This window comes from Grampus griseus, assembly GCF_964374135.1.
Source record: "Grampus griseus genome assembly, chromosome: 17".
Classification (NCBI taxonomy): Eukaryota; Metazoa; Chordata; class Mammalia; order Artiodactyla; family Delphinidae; genus Grampus; species Grampus griseus.
In genome coordinates, this window is record NC_139011.1 from 64,435,423 (window position 1) to 64,455,036 (window position 19,614).

Here is a 19,614-nt window from a genome sequence, read left to right on the forward strand (position 1 = left end):
ATCGTGATATAAGTATTTCAAAATGTGCTTGCAAACATGTTAAATACTAGCAAGTCATGTTCAGCGCTTCATAATTCTTTAAAAACCCTTTGGCCAAAGTTCCTGAATATATGTCGTTGCCACACTCTGAAGTAGAGAAGGGAAATTTGGGGGCCAGTTCTCAAGAAACACAGTGCCTTTATTTTCATTTTTACTAAGTTGAGGACCCACCCTAAAGTCTCCTGTGGTTTTCTGTCCTCGATCTGTCACCTGGAGTCTCCTCATTCAATAGGTGGCCCATTGGACACGGTGTTCATCTGTTTGCACTAAACTTACTACATTTTAATGGTCCATTTATTGGTAAGTTGTCATTTAAGGGTATCCACGATTTGAATCTTGCATTCTTTCTTTCTATTCTGTAATCTCTTAAAAACTTCTTTCTTTAAAAAATGTCTACAGATATATGTACACTCACACATACATTTCCCATGTATTATTCCATAAATTCTGAAATAATAAGTTCAAGCAAATTGTCACAAATAATTTTCCACAGGACAAGTTGTCTGAGATTTAGTAAGCATTTTGTTATGCGAAACCAACAGTTCTGCTAAAACTACTTTCTTTTTCGTTTTTGTTTTTTTTTTTTGGCCGCGCTGCTTGGCATGCGGGATCTTGGTTCCCCGACCAGAGATAGAACCCGTGTCCCCAGCAGTGGAAGCACAGAGTCCTAACCACTGGACCGCCAGGGAATTCCCTAAAAATACCTTTTTTTTTGAAATAGAAGAAATTTTCTTCGGTTAATTGAAAAGCATCAATCAAACGTTCGTTATAGGTCAGCACAAGTTCCTTTAAATGTTATAATTTCCATGAAGTGAAATTTTGGCACCAATGAATGAAACAATTGCTTTAATTATGGACATTCTACCATCATTAATATCCAAAATTATCTCCAAGGCTTAAAGCCTGAAGTTGACTAAAATAATTTTGGAGTCCAACTTCAAGTTTAATTGAAGTAAACTTACTACTTTTTTTCCCCCCCTACAGCACGTATTTTCTTTTGTTTGGAGTAGAAGGCAGAGGTATAGATTATGGAAGGCAAAGATTTATTACGAATGCTATTATCCCCGCCCCCCCATGCCCCTCCCCGCCATACACACACAGAGAAGTATTAGTCTCCTTATTTTATGATTGGAAAATCAATGGACCAGCGTCAAAGTGCCTTGCTGCAGGATCTGGGCTGCAGTCAGAGCCATATCTCAGCTTCTCAGCCAGAACTCAGCTTCGATGGAAACCCTGTCGTTGCCAAAGACTGTGCTGTAAAAGCGAAGCCCTTTTCATTTCTGAAACAAATTTTAAATTCAGGATATTTTCTTCGGAGAATTGAATCTCAAGATTTAAACTACAGGCAAACTTCGGAGGTATTTGGGTTCGGTTCCAGACCACCAAAATAAAACAAGTAACAAGAAAGTTTTGGTTTTCCAGTGCATATGAAAGTTATGTTTACACTATACCGAAGTCTGTTAAGTGCGCAATAGCATTATTTCTTAAAAAAACAGGTATATACCTTAATTGAAAAATACTTTATTGCCAAAAAAAAAGCTAACAATCATCTGAGCCTTTAGCGAGTAGTAACATCAAAGATCACAGATCACCTTAACAAACAGAATAATAATGAAAAAGTTTGAAATATTGTGAGAATTACCAAAACGTGACACAGACATACAAAGTGAGCAAATGCCATTGGAAAAATGGCACTGCAGACTTACTCAATGCAGGGTTGCCACGAACCTTCAATTTGCTAAAAAAAAAATGCAATATCTGAGAAGCACAATTAAACAAGGTATGCCTGTATATGAAATTCCTTTGGTTTCATTTGTATAAAATATTATTTACTAACAAATGATTTACTAAAATACGTATTTCTTGGTACTTATCATGTAATGACATAATGACAAAAGCAAGTTTAACAGGGATGGAAAAGCCCCCAATATTTAATGCTGAAAGTAGCAATATTTCTGACTATATGTTCATTTAACTGTCAGAATTGTCTTTGTGGTAAATTAAATTCTTCAGAGATTAATAATTAAAATTTGAGTCTCATCAGGGTTGGGAACTTCAACTGTAAGTTCATTATTAACATTTTAAGACCATTTGTAAGATCTGTAAAGCAAAACATTTGAAGGCATACTTGGGTAATTTTCAATGTTACTTAAAATTTTATACCAGTAAATAAACTTTCTGTTCACATTTTTAAAAGCTCTTTCTTTATTTGACTAGAAAATACCTAAATCTTCTGGACTGGTCAGAGAATAAACAAAAATTTCACCAAAACCAAAACAAAACACTTCAGAATTGAGAGGCATAGTTACGATGATTAACAGCAATAAAGCTATGATGTATTTATGGTTCCAACATGTGTTATAATAGTTAGCATATTTGAGTTGTATAAAATCAATTTTTCAAATTACATATTTAGCTTTCAGTACTTGGCCATTAATTACTTTCATATTAAAGCATATTTTTATTTCTATTCTTGAGAAGAATTTCATGGGCTAGAAGACATAGTATTAAATAACGGTCTTGAAAAGCTTGTTATTAGTTCTAGCAAAGGAAACAGTACAGAACTGAAACATGTAGTCCAAGTGATTAATGAAGAACCAAAAGTTCTATTTTCAGAGATAAAGATCAAAGAATTTAAGACTGCTTTGATATTCCTTTTTAACAAGTATCTTAGAGTTGGGATCCTTTCCACGGACACTCTACAATGATTTACGGGCCCTAGCATTACGTAATAGGCTGCTTTTCAAAAGTGCACGAGAAAAGTAATTTGAACAAAAATAAATATAACCACTCAGGAAAGAAGGGGAAAGGAATTAGAGATGTTGATACTTAGAAGAGAAAAGTGGAAAAAGAAAAAAAGTAGAGAAGGGAAAAGAAAAGAGTAGAACAAGGGGAACTATAATCTCACTATTCTTTTTTTAGGGCCTTTCTTGCAATGTTTTTATTCAAGAATGTTGCCATTATGCATAAAAAGTCATAGGAACAATTTAAGTTGTTTAGTCCTACTCTGGCATAAGAATCTTAATTAGCCATCTTTTCTAGGTATGCACCAAAATGATGTAAACCAAAACTGGTTCTGCCCTCTAAGAATATTCTAGTGAAGTTTCATACAAATAACTGTAAGTTGATTTAGACAACCTGAGCATTCCGAAGTATAAGCAACCAGGTAATGAGTATATTGAAAGAGAAGTGAAACTTCTAGGTCAAGGTGACAGATGGATATACATGTTTACCTTCTTCCTCAAATCTCATGGAGATTACAGAATTCACGGAAGAGAATAAGTCTATAACATAGATGAGAAGGCAGGAGTGGGAATCAGCCCAGAGATTTTGAAGATTTTTTTTGAAGATTGAAAGCACATGGGATTCTACTGATGGATAAACCAGAATGAAGGGACCATACTCTTTATTTATTTTTTTATAAATTCATTTATATTTTTGGCTGCGTTGGGTCTTCGTTGCTGCGCGCAGGCTTTCTCTAGTTGTGGCGAGCGGGGGCTACTCTTTGTTGCAGTGCACAGGCTTCTCATTGCGGTGGCTTCTCTTGTCGCAGAGCATGGGCTGTAGGCACATGGGCTTCAGTAGTTGTGGCACGCTGGCTCAGTAGTTGTGGCACGCGGGCTCAGTAGCTGTGGCGCAAGGGCTTAGTTGCTCCGTGGCATGTGGGATCTTCACGGACGAGGGCTTGAACCCGTGTCCCCTGCATTGGCAGGCGGATTCTTAACCACTACGCCACCAGGGAAGCCCAACAATACCCTTTAAAACATGTAGAAAAGAAGGTGGAATCAGAGGTAAGAGACATTCTTCTTGGGGTGGGGAGGTCCCACTCAGCACAAACAAGATGAATTTTTTAAATCCCCACCCCTAGAGACAAACTTGTGAACTTTAAAATCAAGGATAAAGAATAGACTAAAACCTTCCAGAGAGAGAAAAACAGATTACCTACAAAGGAACAAGAATCCCCATGAGAGACCGCAGTCTTCTCATCAGCATCAGTGGATACTTGAAGTCTAATAGAGCAGGGGTCCCCAACCCCGGGTATCGGTCCGCACCCTGTTACGAACAGTGCCGCAGAGCAGGAGGCAAGCGAGGCCTCAGCTGCCACTCCCCGTCGCTCCCCATAGCTCGCATTACTGCCTGAACCATCCCCCACCACACCCAACCCTGTCCGTGGAAAAATTGTCTTCCACGAAATCAGTCTCTGGTCCCAAAATGTTGGGGGCCACTGTCATAGAGTAAAGCCTCCAAGTTCTGGGTGAGAATAATTTCGAAACTAGCATTTCTATGTAAGTCAAGCTACTAATAAAGTGTGAAGGCAAGATTCAGCCTTTCAGGGGTGTAGAGTTCAGAAGCCTCGTGAGATGGTCCTAAATAGGGTATTTTTTTTTCAATTAAACATGGCAGGTTGAACATATATTTACTTCCTTTACCTTCAAATAAAATTACAGTTAAAAGGTTTTTTTAAAAGACAAAAAATATAATGATAAGGAGATTGAGAGAAAAAGGCTGAAAAGAGATGGTCACAAAATTTCAGGACTGGTAAAGCAGAAGATAGGAGAAAGCCAAATGTCTACAGGAGGGAATTTCAGCGGGCAAGGTCATTTACAGCACCCTGGAAAGGCTCAGGAACTTAAGGATCCAGATGCTTCCGTCAATGGAATGGTTGACAGTTGGTATAAGAAACAGTTAGAGCCTTAGATGGCTCTGCAGCCAGGCAACAACTCTCTACAGGGGGCTCCAGATAGGAAACACCAGCAACAACTGAGAATGGAGACTTATCTATTCTGAATGGTGACCACCCCCTCCCCAGGTCCCTCGTCCATGTGCTCTGAGAAAACTACTCTCACCCGTTCAGAACAGTTTGCTAGATTCCTCTCTGAGGAAATAGATCATCCAAGAAAATGGTTGCAGGTACCAGCAGCTGCGATAGCCAAGTCCCTGTCCAATCACTACCTTGACCTGTGAGTGCCCATCAGTGCTCACAGAGCTTCCAACCAGCTTCTTCATACTCACTCATAAATAGAAATGCACAGCCCAGTTCAACCAAACATTTGAGGAAAACCATTGACAAAGCAAGAGGGAAACCAAAATTAAAAAGAAACGAGCAACATAACAAAACTCAGGCAATAAACACTGCCAGGGTCAGAAGAGATGCAATGATATCAATCATGAAATAAGAACACAATGTCCTAAAAAAGAACATTCAGAGAATTAAAAGCTCTTGTAAATTAAAAAGTTTGATAGTAGATATATGGTATGAAAACTTGGAAGGTAAAGTTTTGTGACATTTTCCCCAGAAAGTAAACAAAAAAATTAAAGATACAGAAATTTGGAGACAAAAGATAGGAAATTAGAGGATCAGTCAAAGAGATCCAACATCTGACATCCAACATCTGGGAGTTCCAGAAAGAAAGTGCAAAAAAAAACAGAAGGGAGAAAATAAGCAAAGAAATAACACAATAATATTTTTTAGAACTTAGCACAGGGATTTCAGAAGTCACTGAGTGCCTGGCTCATTAGTTGAAAAAGAAAAGAAGACTCACAACAAAGTATGTTACCATGAAATTCTAGATCACTGAATACATGGACGAATCTACAAGCTTCCAGAGAGGAAAAAAAAAAAAAGTAGGTGACATGAAAAGTCTCCGTAATCAGAACGGTATCAGACTACCTAAAGCAACATCTTGACACTGATGATGACAGAGCAATGCCTTTGAAATCCTGAGACAAAATGTTTTCCAAATGAAAATTCTATATCCAATAAAATTATTAATCAAATGTGAGGCTAGAAAAAGGATATTTTCAGACATGCATGATATAAACATTTTTCACTCTATGCATATTTTCTCAGGAGGTATAGGATGAGATGCTCTAGATAAACGAGAGTTAAAACCAAGAGAGAGGATCCAGGAAACGGGGAATTCAAACCAGGAGAGAGATGACTGGGATGCCCAGAGCCAAGATAAGGGAGATGTAAGCTTGACAGCTGCGCAGCAAGCCTGGAGGGCAAGGAGTAGGAGGGCTGTCACCAAAACAAAACAACCAAAGGAAAAAAAAAAAACAACAATGAAATTGGGAATTCCCTGGCAGTCCAGTGGTGAGGACGCAGCGCTCTCACTGCCGTGGCCCAGGGTTTGATCCCTGGTCGGGGAACTAAGATTCCTCAAGCTGCACAGCGTGGCCAGAAAAAAGAATGTCAATAGAATGACATATTTCAATGTATTCAGAGGTCTTCAAATTGGTCAGAGAATTTGGAGATAAATAAGTGATGAGTACACACAGCTCAGGTGTAAAAAACAGTTACAGAGTTATAATACAAACCCTGAATATTGGTTTAACCAAAAACCGATGCAAATACGCTCGAAGAACCGGGGAGAAGCATCTGTATGGGTGCAAGCTGTGTACTTATGGAGGGTGGAGGGGGAACGTGCAAGAGACCTAAAATGTCATCCTATATAGTGGGGGATCACTAATATAATACCTCACACTGAAAAATAACAAACAGCAGCATAAGCATATTTTAAGTAAGTATAAAAATCAGTACTCGAGAAAAGAGATGAGAATCGCCTTTAGGGAGCAGTGTAATATTATTATTCCTAATTTTACACTTCATGTAAATTGGAAAAGCCTTGCAGCCATTCACTGGAAACAACTCAGGGACTGAATGTAAAAACTGACAATGGGCAGACCTTATAGGACAACTCCGAGCCACCACCTCTGCAGCAATGAGTTTAGAACACCGAACTAAATCCCCGCAGTTATCTACCCAGAATGGGTAGGACTTGGTCGATGATTGCCAACATCCCTATTTTTGGTCCCTACTTCCAACTCAGGACCAACCAGAGAAAGCCAAATATGTTCTCCCAAACAATCACATAAGATGCCCGCTGCTGGGCTTCCCTGGTGGTGCAGTGGTTAAGAATCCGTCTGCCAATGCAGGGGACACAGGTTCGAGCCCTGGTCCGGGAAGATCCCACATGCCGCGGAGCAACTAAGCCGGTGCACCAGTGCTACTGAGCCTGCGCTCTAGAGCCCACGAGCCACAACTACCGAAGCCAGCACGCCTGGAGCCCGTGCTCTGCAACGAGAGAAGCCACCGCAATGAGAAGCCAGCGCACTGCAACGAAGAGTAGCCCCCGCTCGCCGCAACTAGGGAAAGCCCGCGCGCAGCAGCGAAGACCCAATGCAGCCAAAAATTAAATGAATAAATTTATTAAAAAAAAAAAAGGATGCCTGCTGCTAGTTGGCCAGCCTCAGCTTCCTCATGCCAACAATGCCCAATCAGAGAGCACCTGAAGCCTTAGTTTTTCACTAGAAAGCTTTCCCACTATGAACGTCTGCCTGCACCTCTGCCAAACACAAGTGATGGTGGCTGACTCCTTTGCTATGGCAAGCGCTGAATAAACAGCCTGTTTGTTTTTCTCTTTTGAGTGGTCTTCGTTCATTTCCACAACAACAGCACAATGAATGGCTGTGATAGAATTATACATTACTGTATAGAAACGCAAATGAACAAGTACAGCTACGTACACAAACATGTTGAAAGAAAAAATGGCAAAGAATACAGAGTATTTCATTTAATTTCCTTAAATCAAACAGAAAGATATGCTCCCAGCATTGGCAGATTGGCTGAGTTGGGGCACTCGTTCAACGCCACCTACAACTCTGCCTCAGCCTCCACCTCCTGCACTTATGAAGCCTAAAGGTCACTGAGCGTACAGGGCTAGGGTCCCCCCAGGTCTTTGCTGAGACTGCGTCGAGTCCTGGGCATGCGCCTGGCCTTCTGGATTCCCTGGTTTACTCCAGAGTCCTTCAAAGCCTTAACCCGCCATGTACCTTCCTCTCCAGGCTTTTCAGCCTGTCTGCTGTCCCTGACCCCAGGCAGACGTAGGTAATGTTTTTAAAGCCCTTAAGAGTTCAGAAGGGGCAAAACAAAGGCAATCCCTGAACTGAACCCTCAGGGAACTGCCAGACAGGTCAAAACACACCACCCACGATCCCGAGCACTGTAGTGGCACTTGCCGAAGCATCAAGCCACAGCAAGGGCACAAGTCACTTGTGGCCTTAAGCCGGGTAAGCAAAAACACCAAAATCCTCCTACCAAAATTTAGTAGCCTCTTTCTTCATTAAGCGTGTCCCGGTTGTTTTATTAGATTTGTTTCCAAAAGTTGATTCTAACAGTTTTTGTCAGCTTACTACTTGCCTCAGAAGAGGGACGGCTCTTTGGATCTCCCTACTCTGCCATTTGTCACTCTCTATGTAACCTTTTGAATTAAATCTCAGAAATGGAGGGCAGATTAGTGGTTGCCAGGGGTTGCAGGAATGATGGAGAGTTGAGTGGCAGCAGAAGGGATCCTCAGTGTTGGAGTATCTTGCCTGTGGTAGACACACGCCCCTACACAAATGATAAGCTTTTTGGAATTAAATACACACACTGCACACACATGGTACATGACTGGGGAAATCTGGATAAAATTGGTGAATTATATCAATGCCAATATCCTGATGGTGATATACCATAGTTTTACAAATTGACATTGGGGTAAGCTGGAACAAGTGTACAAGGGACCTCTCTTATTATTTCTTACAACTATATATGAATCTATAGTTATCTCAACAAATTTCAATTTAAAAATTCAAAAGATTCAGATTAAAATGAGGAAGTACAAGGAATACAATTAATTACCCAATTTATTTTGCTTTTCTTTTTTATGCACCCAGAAGTTATACGATAAAAATCTATGCTTACATAAATCTATAACAGCTCTTTTAATTAAAGTAAAATAAAATTCTAATTAAGAAAAAACCATATTATAGTATAACTGATAGTGATGTTTTTAGTGGCACATAAAATAACTAGGCATCTTACAGTTAATATCAACTTAGATTTGATGACTTAGGGTATGTTTGGAATGAGGTTGACCAACTGGTCTGTTTTGGCTCATGCCATCGGCTTTGGCACTAACCATCAAAATGTCTGCAATACACATGGTGACAGTAACTAGTGGTGTAACAGGACAGACCGAGTCAGGAAACATTATCCACATTTCTATTTATTACACGTATAGGACAACAACTTCAGGAACAATGAGAAAGTAATGTATAAAACTTTCATAAAGAAATACAGATTACAAAATAGTCATTTAACTTTTTAAGCAAATGCTTAAGCATTTTCATGCATTTGTTAAATAAAGCATACATAACTCAAAATGCTAAATAATTCTAGTTTTTGACTAAATCCTCTAAAGAATATGTTGGTGAAAACTCAAAACTGTCTAATAAGGTATGCATGATCTTGTTTATTTAGTATTTATCACAGTCGTCAAAATGATCATGGTTAAAGTGGCGGGTGTGGTGGTGGTGGGATGAACTGGGAGACTGGGACTGACATGCATACACTAATACGTATAAAATGGATAACTAATGAGAACCTGCTGTATAAAAAAATAAATAAAATAAAATTCAAAAAAAAATGATCATGGTTAAAATCCATTTAAGCATTTACAGAATACCATTTAGGCCCGATATCTATCTAACTAAATGAAAATATCAGAGAAACGGATATTTATTTAAAACCATCTTTGTCAAAGTTTTAACACTAGAACAAAAATCCAATGTACCTAAATGAGACATAAGCTATTCTTAGTAGTAGTATAAACTCTGTCCTATGGGTATTACTATTTTCAAGTTTTTTCCTTTATATGAAAGTACCAAAAGAAAAATGTAAGTATAACTCACAGATTACTTCGTATATTTATCATTCTATAAGCAAATATCTTAGTAATTAATATATTAAGGCCATAAATCAAATCATTACCCCTTATGTCAAAGGCCTATTCACTGATTTAGAAACTTCACTTTTATGTGTGTCATGGAGTTGAAATCAGCCCACAGACACAGAATAGGTTAACAGCAATATATTTTTTCTCTTACCAGGCTTTCACCTTTTTATTGGAACAGGGTTTGGAGGTAGGAGTTTTGAAAGCACTAGGGTTCAAAAAATTAATTTTTTTATCAGAGTGAAAAGATTCTTAAAGAATACAATGATGGTCTATAATCTTGCTCGTACAGCACAAATCCTCATATTAAATGACTGTGCCGCAGAAAAATACTGTAATGCTTTAAACAAAATTTTAAGCTACATTAATGACCACCAAGTTTCACGCAAAATGCAGGAATCAAAATGTTTAACTGCCGTCTTATCGGGCTCCACAAACACACTCAGTCTTCATCGTCCGAGTATATCAGCTTCAGCTTCTTCATAGTCCTCCATCTGTCTTTCAACATGACGCTTGTTCGGTTGTTGAATTTATAATGTGATAGTATTTTAGACCAATTTCCCTCTCCGTATTTCTTCACGCCAGATCTCAGATTGTTGTCTTCTTCCCAAAGCCATGCCTTTTGATGAAAAGTAAGATAGTTATTCACAGAAACAATTATGTTTTTTTCAGTTGAGGTATAAATGACAAATAACATTTTATTAGTTTCAGGTGTACAACATAATGATCCAGTATTCATATATATTGTGAAATGATCACCACAATTAGTCTAGTTAACATCCGTCAAAAGTAGATAAAACGTAGAAGAGTTATTCACAGAAACAATTCCTTAAATAACGTATCTACTATAAATACAACTTTTTTTATCAGTATCATGTTACAATTTCTTAACGGTGGAAGAAATTCTGTAAACATATCTTAGATTTCTGTAAGATCTTATTGTGGTGATATTGTCAAGGGTCCTGACTATGTTACTGTTCATTTTACATGAACACACCATGGCTCAGCTGCCCAAGATCAGACAGCTACAAAATGATGGAGCTAAACACAAACCCAATTCATCTGACTTTAAGCCCACACTGTCTCTTAAGATGCTTTTCTACAACTGTTAATAGATTAGAGATATGTAGGATTCACAAATACCGAGAACTTATGAATATTTAATTCTTCCCTAATGAACTCAGTGAAAACCCTGTTCTGTCTATGTTGGGCAAAGTACACACACACATAAAACTCAAATCTTCTCTAAAACAGATTTTTGAGAACTAACACAAACTAGTTAAAAAAACACTATTTTGTTTTTGGAGAAAATGACTGAAGAATTTTAAAAGTAAAATTCATTATTATACACAGAAAAAGACTGCAGACACCTGGCATTTGCTATAGGTGACCAACTAATCACCCCTTCTGCTGACATGCTGAGGAGCAATATGATCACCTGAGTGATTATTTACTGTTTCTGAACTATGAATAATCTCCCCGCTGACTCACATTTGCTTTAAAAATCCACTCATCATCAGTCACAAGAAGCCAAATACTGTAAGATTTCACTTACACGAGATATCTAGAGGAGTCAAATTCCCAGAAACAGCAGAATGGTGGCTGCCAGGGAATGGGAGGAAGGGGGAAATGTCTTATGAGTAGAGTGTTTCAGTTTTGCAAGGTGAAAAAGTTCCAGAAGTTGTTGCACAACAACGTGAATGCATTTAATGCCAGTGAATCATACACTTAAAAATGATTAAGGTGATAAGTTTTATGCTATGTTTTACTACAAATAAATAAAATTTTTAAAATGAGCAAAGGACTTGAGTAGACAATTCTCCAAAACAGATATACAAATGGCCAATAAGCACTTGAAAAAAATGCTCAACATCACTAATCATTAGGGAAGTGCAAATCCAAACCACCAGGAAATGTCACCTCAAACCCATTAGGATGTCCACCACCCAAAAAACTAGAAAATAATAGGTGGTGGCGAGGACGAGAAACTGGAACTCACGTGCTGTTAATGGGAATGAAAAACTGTGTGACTGCTAGGGAAAATACTATGGTGGTTCCTCAAAAATTAAAAGTACCATGTAACCCAATTCTACTTGTGGGTATATATCCAAAAGAACTGAAAGCAGAGACTTGAAGAGAAATTTGTACACCCCTGTTGATAGCAGTATTACACATAATAGCCAAAAGGTGGAAGCAACCTAAGTGTCCACTGATGGAGAACTGCATAAGCAAAATGTGGTATATAAATACGAGACATTATGCAGCCTTAAAAAGGGAAGAAAATGCTGACACGTACTACAGTGTAAATGAACCTTGAGGACATTATGCTAAGTGAAACAAGTCAAACACAAAAGAACAAATACTGTAGGATTCCACTTATATGAGGTACCTAAAACAGTCAAATTCAGAGACAGAAAGTAGAAAAGTTGGTTGCCAGAGGCTTGGGGGGAGGGGTGAATGAGGAGTTATTGTTTAATAGGTACAGAGTTTTAGTTTTGCAAGATAAAAAGAGCTCTGTAGGGCTTCCCTGGTGGCGCAGTGGTTGAGAGTCCGCCTGCCATGCAGGGGACACGGGTTCGTGCCCCGGTCCGGGAAGATCCCACATGCCGTGGAGTGGCTGGGCCCGTGAGCCATGGCCGCTGAGCCTGCACGTCCGGAGCCTGTGCTCCGCAGCGGGAGAGGCCACAACGGTGAGAGGCCCACGTACCGCAAAAAAAAAAAAAAAAAGAGCTCCGTGGATAGATGGTGGTAATGGTAGCGCAAGATGTGTTTAATGATGTTGAACGATACATTTTAAAATGGCTAGGATGGCAAATTTTGTTTTGTGTATTTTATTACAATTAAAGAAAAAAAGAATCCAGCTCAGCTGTCTGATACACTATCAAAGAGAACCTCCAGATGCTTGTAGACAAACGTGAGATGAAAACTATCTTGTGTATGGCTCAGGGCCATAAGATTGGCAGTGTCCATCATTATACCTCTTGTGGGTCTGAGCCGCCACCTATCAGCAACTGTGCTGCCTACAAGGGCACGGCTAATCAACCTCTAGACAAAGACATTTTTTTGTGGTATGGAAAAAAAAAAAGATAATGTATTTCAGGACACAAGCAAAAACTGTGCCCTTAGTACTATTCTCTTTTGTCTTTTGCTTTACTTGAAAAATAAAAAATAAAGTCAATTAAGAGAATCATAACAACCCTAGCCATGCCCACAACTCAAGATACAAACAGCATACAACAAATTAAAATGCACCAATCTTTTCTTTCCATAAGGTTAAAAAGTTTATATTACTTATACTTCAAAAATTGCGTATCATTTCTAGTGCCTTTTAGAGGAAAAAACAATGCTTCAATAATGCTTTAAAAATGGTATTTACTTACACCAATGGAATCCTTGGGTTTAGTGCTATGTCAGTAAATGGCAGAAGCATTTTACAGTTTCTGATCTGTTGAAATGTACACATTCCAGTCTAGTTTGGTCTATTTTTAAAGCCTGATTTGGTGTGAATAATCAAGTAGAAAATCTAAACTTGGATAATATGTAGTGAGCAACTACCTTTCACTGGTCCAGATAAATCATTTCAAAGACCTCTATTTAAAAAAAAAAAAAAACAACCTCTATTTTAGATCATAAATAGTAAAGTCTATACTTTTGTTTTTTAATTTTTGGCTGCACCCCACGGCATGTGGGACCTTAGTTCCCAACCAGGGATCGAACCTGTGCCCCCTGCACTGGAAGGCAAAGTCTTAACCACCGCACTGCCAGGGAAGTCCCAGTAAGTCTATACTTTGGAGAAGGAATTGTTTCTCACAAGGCCACCGGGTAAGCTCTAGGCTTGCTCTACTGCCTTCTCCATCGATGACTTGGTGACTCAAAGGTGTGCCCCTACTTGCCCCCTTCACTTTCCTTAGATGACGGGGAGCCAGAGCTAAGGGCTCATCGCTTTCCCATGATGCAAGACCTTCAGATTGGCTACTTTGTTCAGGAATATGGAGATCTTAGCCTGTGATGCTGAGGAGGCTGCTGCAGGCCCAATGGTGCCAGAGACTGAAGTGTTCCAGAAACCAAGAACCATAGTGGTGCCCAAACAGAAAGAAACCCTGTGTGTGTCTCTGAGACTAGAACCCGCCAGTTTTCTAACATTTACTTTCTGCCTCAGAGGAAAGATATAGGAAGCAAACATAATCACATAAAATACTAACTTTAAAAAAGCAGCTGGATTTAGAGACCCGATTCCCAGTCTTCACTGTAAACCACATATTTCTGTGGGCTCATAACTGAATATTATATATTGGCACCATCCAACTCAGGACATTTCTTCCCACAGGCCAACTGGATTCTTTCCCCTAAACAAAAAGTTTTTATACTGAGCAGACGCTGTGTCACGACTGTGGTTGTGCAGTTCTTATATCCTCTAAACTTCACAGGTTCATAAAACAGGAAAAAGTAAACTACCAGTCTGAAAGCACAGCCCATTCCCCCCATTGTTTGCAGTAATGTGTGGAAGTTGTTTTAAACAGTGTGCCCTTGTGTTGTTCAACTCTAGCTGGCCCACCAACCCAGGTTCCATGTTTAAACATCAACTGATTGTGAGAAGGGGCTTTGGAAGACCTTTATAAACTGAAATATCCTTCCATTTCATCACTCAGATTCCTGAACAGGAGTTGGGAACAATGCTTTTTCATCTTTCTTATCCTCTCTTTTTTCTCTTACTGTGAAAAATAACAGGCAACCTCAAGTCACACATTGGACCCACTGCCTGCTGAGACAGGATTGTGGGTTTCTTGGTCACACCTGTGTAGGTGCTCAACGTAGTGTAGACATGTTTTAAAATAAAACATGATGTATATTAAAAAATGATATCATTTGTAATTTAAAAATTATTGTATCGTGGGCTTCCCTGGTGGCGCAGCAGTTGAGAGTCCGCCTGCCAATGCAGGGAACACGGGTTTGTGCACCGGTCCGGGAAGATCCCACATGCCGCGGAGCGGCTGGGCCCGTGAGCCATGGCCACTGAGCCTGCACGTCCGGAGCCTGTGCTCCGCAATGGGAGAGGCCACAAGAGTGAGAGGCCCGCGTACCACAAAAAACAAACAAACAAACAAAATATTGTATCGTAATTCCCATTACATACCATCTATGGGAAAAAAGTCTTTATTGTAGAAAGGTTCTTACTTTTCTTCTTGAATAAAGTTACAAAAGGAAGGCCTCTTTTCAAACTGTGATGAGGCAGGCAAAAATATCTTTGTCTGTTTAACATACAAATGCAGTGAGAAGAAACTGTGCAAGAAGAAACTGTGCAAGACTACTGCAATAAAAAATTTTAAAGAACCAAAATCTCAACACAAAGTAAGATAAAATCATTTACTCATCTGAAACAAATTATCCCACCAAAAAGCCAACAGTGGAAAGCTAAAAATAAAACCAGACACAGAATTGTTTTTTGACATAGTAAATAGTGATAGATGATATCACCTGTATTCTATGTTATGTAGTTGATATTCCATATTTTGTTTCAAATACAAAAAAGACAGAACCTTTTCTTGATATATACCTATAAATAACACCTATAATCCCATTTAGAACTGTTGCCAGAAGAACAACAGGGAAAGATAAAATGTATGAGGCAGAGACTTCTGGATTTTAGACCAACCTGGAGAGCTTGGAAATATCACCCCAGTCGTCATAACAAGAAAAATGGTGAACAAACTGTAAAGTCAATAACTCTTCCTAGATCCATCAGAAAATTAATGTCACAGGGCAAACAGAAAGGTGGATACAGAGAATCATAGATTACTGAAAGCAGAAGGCCAGGAGAAGCAGCTCACAGCTGGGGCCAGTACTGGGAGGAACATTTAACTGTGATGGACAAATTGAGGGAGGCTCATTGTGAACAAGCTTGAGTTAAAAACTCCAGGGGCCCAATCTTAGGGGGCCCACAAACTTGTGAGTTTTCTCTCCAAAAGCCCCACCAGGTTCTCATGGTGAAGATGACAGAATAATCTCCTCCTGCTTCTAGCAGGCGGAAGAGGAAAATACCCATTTCAAAATACATCCAGAGCATTCTGTTCTCATTAACAAAGCCTGCCCTCGGACCTCCCTGGTGGCACAGTGGTTAAGAATCTACCTGCCAACACAGGGGACACGGGTTTGAGCCCTGGTCCGGAAAGATCCCACATGCCGCGGAGCAACTAAGCCTGTGTGCCACAGCTACTGAGCCTGCGCTCTAGAGCCCGCGAGCCACAACTAGAGAAAGCCCGCACGCAGCAACAAAGACCCAACGCAGCCAAAAATAAATAAATAAATTTATTAAAAAAACAAAACAGGTGCAGGAAGCTCAGAGAACACAAAGAAGGATAAATACCAAAAAATCTACATCTTGGCACATCATATTCAAAGTGGGAAAAAAATCAAAGACAAAAAACATATATGACTTTTGGTTGCATATAGTGGCATACGGTCAACATTTCCTCATTCTCCTTTGGGAATTCACCCAACAGCAACACGGAAAGAAATGAAATCCCAAACTCATAAAATTAAGAGAACCCTTTGGCCTGAACCATAACATAGGTGAATGGGGTCCATTATTGGTGGAAACTGACAAAAGGTATGTGAAGAAGTGGGGCACAGCCACTCTACCTATAGATAACAGAAAGCCCGTGGCATACACTTTTCCAAAGTAAGGAACATATCCTGAGGTATACACCTTAAATCCCCGGTCTGCAACAGCAGGAGCCTCTCTCAACCAGCATTACCTCCAAAAAGTAGAGGTGGTGGACCTAAATTAGGAATCATGCAGACAAGCAATAGTTGCAGGAAGCAAACCAAAAACTGGAGTTGACTGCTATGTTCACTGCGGGAGAAGGCAGGGTCAAAATAAACTTGGGTCACAGGAGATATCCCTAGTAACCTAGAACTTGACCCTAGCCCAGCACCTCAACAATGAATCATTTGCAAATAGCTTATCAAAAAAAAAAAAAGCATCTTAAATAAAGAAGAGTAAGAAGAAAAGTATAGGATCATCTTCCACTGCCAACATGATCAAACAATGACCAGATTTACTCACCTGCTGTGAACAACTAGAAAACCAGATAAAATACAGTAAACAATGGTTTCAGAAACTGGACGGATGGCACAGGACTATAATCACTGAGAGGGCAAACAAATAAAATGAATCCTAAAAGGAACCCATTTTAGCTTTCTGAATAGAAAAATTCTTTACCAAATGATATTTTTTCTTTTCCTTTTTTTTTTTTTTAAAGCACAGAAAAATCTTATTTAAATTGCATCTATGGAGGCTTCCCTGGTGGTGCAGTGGTTAAGAATCCACCTGCCAATGCAGGGCACATGGGTTCGAGCCCTGGTCCGGGAAGATCCCACATGCTGTGGAGCAACTAAGCCCGTGCACCACAACTACTGAGCCTGTGCTCTAGAACCCATGAGCCACAACTACTGAACCCGTGCGCCTAGAGCCTGTGCTCCGCAACAAGAGAAGCCACCACAATAAGAAGCCTGTGCACCTCAACGAAGAGTAGCCCCTGCTCGCTGCAACTAGAGAAAGCCCGTGCACAGCAACGAAGACCCAACACAGCCAAAAATAAATGAATTAAATAAGTAAATAAATAAATAGAATCTATGTTAGGAAGATACAAATATAAAAACTTATCAAGTAGATTTAAGTTCCACCCTACATCTGATGAACTGATTTTATGATGACAGTAATACAATAATTCTAAATAAATGTCACTAACATCCAGCTTAAGAAAATCTTTAAAATGTGGGTGAACTCTGAATAGGCAAATTGGTCAACAAATCTAAGATGGCAAAATTAAAGATGGCAAAGAGAAAACATTTTATCCTCAAGATTTTTTAGGGTTGAACAGAAATAATGTGAAATAATCACAATTATTCAAGTTATGACTTTAATATCCATTAAGTATTATTTAATTATAATAAACATACCTGTTTTTTTCTAGGTTGATGTTTTTCAGGAGTTAGACGCTGACTATTTAAAACACGTATTCTCTCGCTTTCAGTGGCTTGCCTACTCTTCTCTTTTTTCTTTCTTCCACCTAAAAGTAGAAATGCTGTCATCAAAAATTGTCTCACATTAAAAGAATTATATAATTTTTTTTTTGGCCACACCGTGCAGCATGTGCGATTTTAGTTCCCTGACCAGGGATGGAACCTATGCCCCCTGCAGTGGAAGCATGGAGTCTTAAGCACTGGACCACCAGGGAAGTCCCAGAAGAATATTTTAAAGGTTACCATGAAATTCCTATCTACTGGTTAGCTATTTTTTTAAAAGAAGAACTCTGTGTAGTTATTTTCCTTTGAATCTGGAAGCAGCGTGATACAGTGCAAAGATCAGTCTTTGAAAATCAGGGGTGTGTGTGTTTCCTTTCCAACCTGGACCTGGCAGAACTGCTCCTGCAAAGGGTGTCAAGAAGAAGGGCCATTCTAGGATAGAAAGCCCAGAGATAAACCCACGCACCTATGGTCAACTAATCTATGACAAAGGAGGCAAGGATACACAATGGAGAAAAGACAGTCTCGTCAATAAGTGGTGCAGGGAAAACTGGACAGCTACATGTAAAAGAATGAAATTAGAACACTCCCTAACACCATACACAAAAATAAACTCAAAATGGATTAGAGACCTAAATGTAAGACCGGACACTAAAAAACTCTTAGAGAAAAACACAGGAAGAACACTCTTTGACATAAATCACAGCAAGATCTTTTTTGATCCACTTCCTAGAGTAATGGAAATAAAAACAAAAATAAACAAATGGGACCTAATGAAACTTAAAAGCTTTTGCAAAGCAAACTACAAACAAGACAAAAAGACAACCCTCAGAATGGGAGAAAATATTTGCAAACGAATCAACGGACAGAGGATTAATCCCCCAAATATATAAACAGCTCATGCAGCACAATATTAAAAAAACAACCCAATCAAAAAGTGGGCAGGGCTTCCCTGGTGGCGCAGTGGTTGAGAGTCCGCCTGCCGATGCAGGGGACACGGGTTCATGCCCCAGTCCGGGAAGATCCCACATGCCGCGGAGCGGCTGGGCCCGTGAGCCACGGCCGCTGAGCCTGCGCATCTGGAGCCTGTGCTCCACAATGGGAGAGGCCCCAACAGTGAGAGGCCCGCGTACCGCAGGAAAAAAAAAAAAAAAAAGGGCAGAGAGAATGGACTTGAGGACACGGGGAGGGGAAGGGTAAGCTGGGATGACGTGAGAGAGTGGCATGGACTTATGAATATTACCAAATGTAAAATAGATAGCTACTGGGAAGCAGCCGCATAGCACAGGGAGATCAGCTCGGTGCTTTGTGACCACCACCTAGAGGGGTGGGATAGGGAGGGTGGGAGGAAGACGCAAGAGAGAGGAGATATGGGGATATATGTATAGCTGATTCATTTTGTTATAAAGCAGAAACTAACACAACACACCATTGTGAAGCAATTATACTCCAATAAAGATGTTAAAAAAATTAAATTAATTAACATAAAAAAGATGTACAATATTGTAAACCTTGACAATGTAAAAGTAGGGTATAGAGGACAGCAGTGAGAAGGCAGAAAACGTGGGTAGAAGAGAAGTGAGGTGAAGGAGTGGTAATTTCCTCCTTTCACATTATAGGGAGTCAGGAGGTATTATCTAAAATCAAATAAAATATAGCAGTATATTATTTCGAGTTATAAAGACAACCAATAGTAGATTTAAAACTAATAAAACTCTGGAAGTGAGTATTAAAGTTCCTAGTTTAAGAGCAATTGTTGAAAGAAATG

The 19,614-nt window shown here is 39.5% G+C and overlaps 1 protein-coding gene across 7 annotated transcripts in view; it reads right to left on the reverse strand.

Moving 5' to 3' along the window:
- Nucleotides 1-8,945: 8,945 nt before the first annotated feature.
- Nucleotides 8,946-19,614, reverse strand: part of TERF1 (telomeric repeat binding factor 1) — a gene marked incomplete at its 5' end in the record, with an annotated part of 41,227 nt that continues 30,558 nt past the window's right edge. For 4 of the 7 annotated variants that reach the window (XM_082675289.1, XM_082675286.1, XM_082675287.1 and 1 more), the window contains 2 exons: nucleotides 8,946-10,437; nucleotides 17,781-17,890. In XM_082675289.1, the coding sequence (XP_082531415.1) occupies nucleotides 10,261-10,437; nucleotides 17,781-17,890 (287 nt within the window). In that variant the 3' untranslated portion in view covers nucleotides 8,946-10,260. The remainder of the gene's footprint in view (nucleotides 10,438-17,780; nucleotides 17,891-19,614) is intronic. The other 3 variants (XM_082675288.1, XM_082675285.1, XM_082675290.1) reach the window with 2 other exon arrangements.